Raw genomic sequence first — 7,768 nt, 5'->3', positions numbered from 1 at the left:
GAAGTTAACCAGGAGTGTTGCAGTAACTGGTGTAGTTTCTAAGGAGGTAGTGCTTTATGAACTTCCAAACATTGATTGTTAAATGGCGTTTGAAAGTCCCTTGGCGGCGGGCAAGTTGTTACGTACGAAATTTAGAATTAGGTTAAAAGCCCAAGGTAAAAAGAAGAATGGGCCTGGCAATAGGGTTGATTGAACTGGCTGAAGGACACCGTGAGGAAATCAAGGAAAATAAATTTATTTATTTATTTCTAAGGAAAATATAGGTCGGTAGGTCCTCAGGACGGAAAGACCTCAGGACGGAAGGTTCTTAGGTCGGTAGGACCTCAGGACGGAAGGTTCTTAGGTCGGTAGGTCCTCAGGACGGAAAGACCTCAGGTCGGAAGGTCTTCAGGTCGGGAGGCTCTCAAGATGGAAAGACCTCAAGTCGGAAGGTCTTCAGGTCGGAAGGTCCGCAAGACGGAAAGACCTCAAGTCGGAAGGTCTTCAGGTCGGGAGGTCCGCAAGACGGAAAGACCTCAAGTCGGAAGGTCTTCAGGTCGGGAGGTCCGCAAGACGGAAAAACCTCAAGTCGGAAGGTCTTCAGGTCGGGAGGTCCGCAAGACGGAAAGACGATGAGTCGGAAGGTTTTCAAGTCGGGAGGTCCTCGAGACGGAAAGTCGTCGAGATGGGATATCCGCAGGTCGGGTAAACTGTAGGTCGGATAGAAGGAGGAGTCGGACAAACGCGGAGGCCTTTGATCAAAGACAGGGGGCGGTTGATATGGAGGTCGGCCCAAGTGGGGTCGGGCGAAGAAGTAGGTTTGACGAAGGACGAAGTCGGGCCAAAAGAGCGGAAGGTCTGTGGTCGGCTCAAGGAGTGAAATATAGGGAATTTTGGTCTGCTGGGGACACGTGTCAGCATGAGAAAGGTTGGAAGACGGTTGAGAAGGAGACGTTGTAACCGTTCGGGTGACGGTTTTCAGTACGGTTTCCCAGGGAATATTTAAGGATTTGGATCATCATTTAGCAAGGCATCTTCAATCAACTTCAACAAAGCAAAGTCAGATTTGGGGATCACCACTTTAAATTTCAGTCTTTTATTTTCCAGTTTATTTTCTGTACTTCAGTGTTTAGAGATTCCTAATCTCAGGCACTAATTAATCAAGTTTAAGGATATTTTCTATATCTTTGAATTTTACTTTATTTTTGTTGAAAAAATACATCAACAGTATGTTTTGTAATTTATAAAAAATTAAAATATATTATTATATTAATATTTGATTAGTTTTATTATAATTTTTTAATATGACAGTAAAAGTGGTAAAAAAATACATTTAGTTAGACGAGTGAGTACTAATTATTATATTTACTTGACCCGCGGGCTAACCCGTCCCACTGCGAGCTAACCCACCCTCAACCCGCGGTCCATGCCGGTTGGCTCATTTAGGCCCGCATTTTAACGGGCTTAAAAAATCACAACCCAACCCTCCTTAAAAATAAGGCGGGGCGGGCTAACCCGACGGACTCAACCCATTTTGACGGCTGTAGATTTTATTGGGTTTTAAATTTTTTATAAATTTCCAATTATTTTAAAAAATCTATATAGTTCATGCATAATTTGTTGAATTTTATTAATTGCTTTAAACAGATTTTCATAAATTCAATTGAGTTATTATAAATTTGTATGAATTTCATGGAATTGTAAAATATTTTTTCATTAATTTATATTTTATTTGTCTCACATAATTTGTTTGCTTTAGCTAGACAGAGTTTTAATAGTGTGTAATTAGTAAATAATTAATAAATTTAAGTAAAAAAAATTATGATTTAATATAAATAATTATAAATTAAAATCAAGATAAGTAAATAGTTTAATGTAATAAAAATAAAATAAAAAAATATAAATTTTAAATTTTAAATATAATAAAAATGTATAATTATATTTTTAAAAACAAAGACAAAGTGGCACAGACTAAGTAGCAATAGTGAACAAGTGAAACAGAGTGGAGTAATATTTGTCATTCAAATTTATTTCTATTTTTATTGTCATCAAATATATTTTTGCTTTTTATTTTAGCATATTTTTTTAATATAAAAGAATAATTATTATTTTTATTAAAACTTGTATTCAACTATAAATAGATATGGTATTAAACATATGACTATAAGAGCATTTGTTAATGAAAGTGTGTTTGTTGGATTACCTTTTTATTTCCCTCATTCACATTATATTTACATTAAAATTCAAATTACTTGTTTTAACACCCATTACAGCATCATCACTTTTACCTATTACTTTTATATTTTTATAAAATTCATCATAATTATTTATTTTTATATATTTAATTATCTAATAATATTTATTATGTAATACTCTATATGTCCTTTATCTATATATCAATTTGTTTTTTGTACGGAATTTTAGAAATATTAATATTATATTGAGATAAAGTAAAAATGAAGATAAAAAGACTAAATTACCCCTATTAGTATTGTATGATATAAAGACAATGACATTTGTGTAATATATTGTAAATTGGAAGGGTATTTGTAACGTTAGGTAGATTGTACAATTAAAAAAAAATAATAAAAAATAGATACTTTGTTATGGGACGGATCAAAATAGAAAAATGGATATTTTTAAAATATTAATTTATATAAACTATAATAATATTATATAAATTTTTATATTATAAAATATTAAAATTATTCGAATTTATAAAATTAGTTGCATTTTAAAATCTGAATGATTGAAATAAACTCGAATTAATATATTATCGGAATAATTCTTCGTTTCCGATAATTTTTTTAAAGAACTAGTTGAAAATAGATTGAATATAAAATTTTAAATGTTAAAATTAGACATATAAAAAAAATAGAAAAACATATAGGCTAGTCATGATTTTAATTTTTATAAAGTTAATTTTTAAAAATCTTAAATTTTAAGTTAAAATTAATTAAATCATTATTTATTTATTATTTTTATAAAGGTAATGAATTTTTCATAAAAGTAATAAACGAGTATTAACTGTATTTCCATAAAAGTAACAGACGTGATGACGATAGAGACAATGAAGAAAGTAATTGCAATGGGTGCTTTAAGTAATTGCAATGAGTATTAATTGTATTTCCACAGAGGTCATCAGATTTTATTATTATTACCACTCCTTCCGTCTCAATACAATAATCTTATTTACTATTTTTGTCTGTCCCAAAACAATAGTTTTATTTTCATAAATAATCATATCACTGCATAATTATCATTACTTTTTCATTATTATTACACAATTATCACTACTTTTCACACTAATACACTCACAAAAGGCAAAAATATCTTTTACCTATACTATTTACCCACTATCAATATAATATAAATATTCCTTTAATCTCGTGTCCAACACAACCAAGACTATAGTTCCGGGACAGAGGGAGTATTATTTATGTGAAGTGGTCGGTTGCATCGAAATTTAAAGTTTTCATATAATAATATTTGATTGTATTTTTAATATTAAAAAAAAGAAGCAAACTGTTCTTTTTAATCCGTATCATTTATCATTTAAATATTTTTAATGGATGCGTGTGAAATATTCTGATAAGTAAATTTTTTTTACTAGAATTCGCTAAAATAGTCATATGATGTATGACATCTAGATGGTGACCGCATCAATAACTTGTGTGGGCAGCATGACAAGTTCAGCACCGAAGAACTAAACTATTTTTAATATAATTAATTTAAAGTTCTAAAATAATAAAAAAAATAAAATAATTTCGCATAGACATAAAAGTGAAACACAAAAAATAAAGATTAAACACTGAATTCAAACAACTCATATTTATAGGACTTCTACAAAAGATTAGTCATTAATACATAATATGATTATAAATTAGGATGACACCTACTCATGTAATAACATGAGTCATAACATTATAGATAAATTTTTATTAAATTTAAAATTTTGGATTTTGAGATTTCATTTCTAATAATTAATTAATTTGTTTTTTCTTGGGAGGTAATAACTAATATTCCCTCCGTTCCAAATAAGGTGCAATATTTGTTTTTGGCATGGATTTTTAGGTTGATAGTATTAAGTAGGATAATTTAGAAATTAGGTGATGTGATGGTGAGAGAAATATATATTTTATTTTTTTATTTGGATGATGTGAGAGGATAAAGAGTGGGGTTGAAGATTAAGTATAATTAATTATTTCATATTTTAAAAATATTGCAGGATGTTTGAGATATACCAAAAAAAAAATAAAAATAAAAAATGTCAGATTGTTTGGGACGGACGGAGTAAGTTTCTTAAAAAGGTAATGACTGTCTGTGTGTGATCTTGGCAACAAGTCCCGTTAATATAAATACAACAGTATTTACTTTACATATCAGTCCTCAATATTCTACATAATTTTATTTCGTGTTTATTCCATATATATGCCCAACAGTTCATAAAAATTTCACATTAGTCCATCTCTGTGTAGTTTTACTCTCTCCCGCTCTGCTAGGGTTTTACTTCCACCGAACCTTCTCGAAATCATGAAGCTTGCGCCGTTGAACACCGTACAGAACGCCCACGACGACTCCGTCTGGACGGCGGCGTGGGTTCCGGCGACGGAGGCTTCGGCGCCGCTGCTCCTTACAGGCTCACTTGACGAAACGGTGCGCCTGTGGAATCCGGAGGGTCCTCAGAAGGTCCAGACGAACACCGGCCACCAACTCGGCGTTGTGTCGATCGCTGCCCACCCATCCGGGAGAATCGCGGCGTCGTCTTCCATTGACAGCTACATACGCGTGTTTGACGTCGCCACCAACAACACCATTGCGACTCTGGAGGCGCCACCGTCTGAAGTGTGGCAAGTGCAGTTCAATCCTCAGGTGATGATCGGTATTAGAGATTTCAATTATTACTCGTGGGTTTTTCTGCTTTCTTTGTTGTGTCGATTTATGTAATCGCAAATATAAAACACTATGATCTAGTAATGTGGTGGCAGGAATTTCGTCTTGTAGTTTAGCTATGAAGGACTAACATTTCTTCTTAAAGGTCTGTTTTGTGGGAAAATTTGATGAATTTAGAGCTTCTAGGAGTGAGGAAATTCACCAGTGTATGGAATTAATTAGGAAAACTGTTCAAATGGCAGAAATTTTGAAGATGACAATGTTTATGGCTAATTGCTACCTCATATCTTCAGAAGTAGTAATCTCTTGTTCTTAATTCATTTGAGTTCAAAAGTGATCGAATGTGCCATAGTGTTAGGTAGAATGTAGCAGTAATGAAATGCATATCCTGTTTGATTATGGAAAAAAATATTAATTGATGTTGTCCAATTGGAAGATTCGATTGCCAGTTGTAGTATATGCTATAATGCTATGGGGTTATGTATGTCTTTTAACATCCTTTATCCTTGTCAGAAAATTCGGAATGTAATGTGTTGGCTTGCCTTAACTAATGAAAAGATATTCTGAGTAATGGTGCCGTGATACTTCTGCCCGCAGTAATCATTAATGTCAATCATTTTCTCGTAACTGTAAAACCATGGGATTTCAGTTCGATTGAGTTTGAAAGTTGTTTAAATTTTCAATGCTCCGCTATGATGCTTCCTTTGTATCTCCTTTAAGTGTTTTGTTTTTTCATCTCGAAAATAATTATATTACAATTTCCTCTGCCTTTTGTAATAAGAAAACGATTTAGCTTTATGTTGTTGAACAAATATATATATGTATATATATATATTTGCGTTGTGATTCAATGCAAATGCATGATCACTACCAATTGTAGAGTATGAAAGCTGCATTTTCTGGTGTCTAGAAGTCTTTTATGTGTCCACCCTTCTAACTGGAATTCTTTACTTTCCTTGTTCGGTTCCATTTCTATCAGAAGTTAATGCTTAAAGTTCCCGTGGAATTATTTATCTTGGTTGGCTGTGTTTTTTGGATCAATGACATCATAAATGCAAACCTTATCTTGTCATTATGAGAAGCATTTCTGCAAGATCATTCGAAAATGGTATTCTTAACGGTGCACGTCATAGATTTCGCACAATCTTCCTCCTTTCCATTGACGTTTTTGAAAACTCATACTTGTTCTGGTCAAATCTAATTTTAGTTTCTTGAGTATGTGAGAGCACACTTAGGTTATATGCATATTTGAATAAGAACAAATAGGGCAATTTTTCTGAACCTACATTTGATTTTAAATAAGTTGTTATAGAACGTCTAAGTGATTTCATTAGATATAAGATTGATTGGTCATTTAAGGGATATGCTATAGGGTTTTTTGTATATGATTTGTTTGAATCTGAATAGGGTAACAACACATAAATAATTATTTTGAATAGTTTATATTTATATTTATAAATTATAGGGTAAACTGATTTTTTAGTTCCGTATCTGGACCCTTTTATCGTTATAGTCTCGTAAATAGTGTCTGTCGCAAATTAGTCCCGTAAGTTGAAATTTTTTGCGCTTTTAGTCCTCCGACGCCGGAGATGCCTATGCGTCACCTGCGCGACTCGCCGGAGAATACATATTCGCCAAGTCAGCTACATCCGGAGGACATGTGGATTTTTATTTTTTTAAATTTATAAAACTTTTTGATTTATTTATTGTCTTCTGTGTAAAAATTAAAAATTTTCAAAAGAAAATTGAAATTAAAAAATAAAAATCCACGTGTTTGACACGTGTCTTCCGGCAAGCCACATGGGTGCCACATAGGCATCTATGGTGCCGGAGAACTAAAATCTCTAAATTTTTCTACTCTAAGAACTAGCTTGCAACAACTTCAGTTACGGGACTAAAATGATAAAAAGATTAGTTACATAACTAAAGGATCAGTTTATCCTAAATTATATTAAGAACTTTGTCTTAAAAGGAAGACATTTAAAAATAGTAACTAAATCATTTGCACTTTGGTAACACAGGGCACAACATTGGCTGCAGCCGGCGGCGGAAGTGCTTCAGTGAAGCTATGGGACACTGCCGAATGGAAACTAGTAGCTTCCTTAGAAGCTCCTCGGCTGGAAGGCTCGAGGCCATCGGATAAAAGTCGCAACAAGAAATTCGCCCTCTCGGTAGCATGGAGCCCCGACGGAAAACAAATAGCTTGCGGTGCAATGGACGGCACCATCTCGATCTTCGACGTGGTGCGCGCGAAATTCATGCACCACTTAGAAGGCCACTCCAAGCCCGTCCGGAGTCTCGTCTACTCGCCGACGTCACTCGATTCCCGAGTGCTCTTCTCCGCCTCGGATGACGGCCAAGTCCACATGTACGACGCCGAGAGGAAAACCTTGATTACTTCCCTTTCCGGGCACTCTAGCTGGGTGCTGAGCGTCGACATCACTCCCGACGGGTTGGCAATCGCGACGGGATCGAGCGACAAGACGGTTAGGCTGTGGGATCTTAAGATGAGGGCCGCGACCCAGATTTTGACGAGCCACGAGGACCAGGTTTGGACAGTGGCTTTCGGGCCTCCGTTGCAGACGGACGTGCGATCTTGTCTGCTCGCCAGCGTGTCTGACGACAAGAGCGTCGCGTTCTATCGATATTCTTGAACCTCTGGAGAAAAAAAAAGGTACACATGGCTGATCCCTGACCCCTATTTGGTTTTTGAATATATGGTTTCTTTGCTGCTATGATAAAAATTATGTGCAAAAATTTGGCTGTGGTTTTAGGGCTTGTGTTTGTGCTATTATAATTGTGTGCATTGTTGATGTTGGTTTAGAAAATTGAAATTCATGTTTGTGTTTCGTAGTTAATTTTATTTATTTATTTGTTTATTTATTACTTCTCCCGT

General features: G+C 34.3%; 1 protein-coding gene and 1 long non-coding RNA gene across 2 annotated transcripts; both read left to right on the top strand.

The window, feature by feature from the left end:
- The first annotated feature begins 322 nt into the window (after window positions 1–322).
- On the top strand, window positions 323–696 carry LOC127239609 (uncharacterized). The gene is made up of 3 exons (XR_007836161.1): window positions 323–383; window positions 448–543; window positions 592–696. It is a non-coding gene; the product is annotated as an uncharacterized LOC127239609 (long non-coding RNA).
- Window positions 697–4,432: 3,736 nt separating this feature from the next.
- Window positions 4,433–7,751, top strand: LOC127239782 (WD repeat-containing protein VIP3). Its single transcript, XM_051258099.1, has 2 exons — window positions 4,433–4,851; window positions 6,894–7,751. Exons 1-2 carry the CDS (start codon window positions 4,513–4,515, stop codon window positions 7,524–7,526), a joined length of 972 nt encoding a protein of 323 aa, XP_051114056.1. The 5' UTR covers window positions 4,433–4,512; the 3' UTR covers window positions 7,527–7,751.
- Window positions 7,752–7,768: the final 17 nt, after the last annotated feature.

The sequence above is a fragment of the Andrographis paniculata genome, unplaced genomic scaffold, assembly GCF_009805555.1.
Source record: "Andrographis paniculata isolate CXL003 unplaced genomic scaffold, ASM980555v1 Contig78END, whole genome shotgun sequence".
Taxonomy (NCBI): domain Eukaryota; kingdom Viridiplantae; phylum Streptophyta; class Magnoliopsida; order Lamiales; family Acanthaceae; genus Andrographis; species Andrographis paniculata.
The sequence above is the reverse complement of the archived record's forward strand: the minus strand, read 5'-3'. Positions and strand labels throughout refer to the sequence as shown.

Coding starts and splice junctions, on each gene's coding strand:
- LOC127239782 (XM_051258099.1), top strand. CDS start 4,513: ATGAAGCTTGCGCCGTTGAACACCGTACAGAACGCCCACGACGACTCC. Junction 4,852..6,893: donor AAGTGCAGTTCAATCCTCAG/GTGATGATCGGT, acceptor TTGGTAACACAG/GGCACAACATTGGCTGCAGC.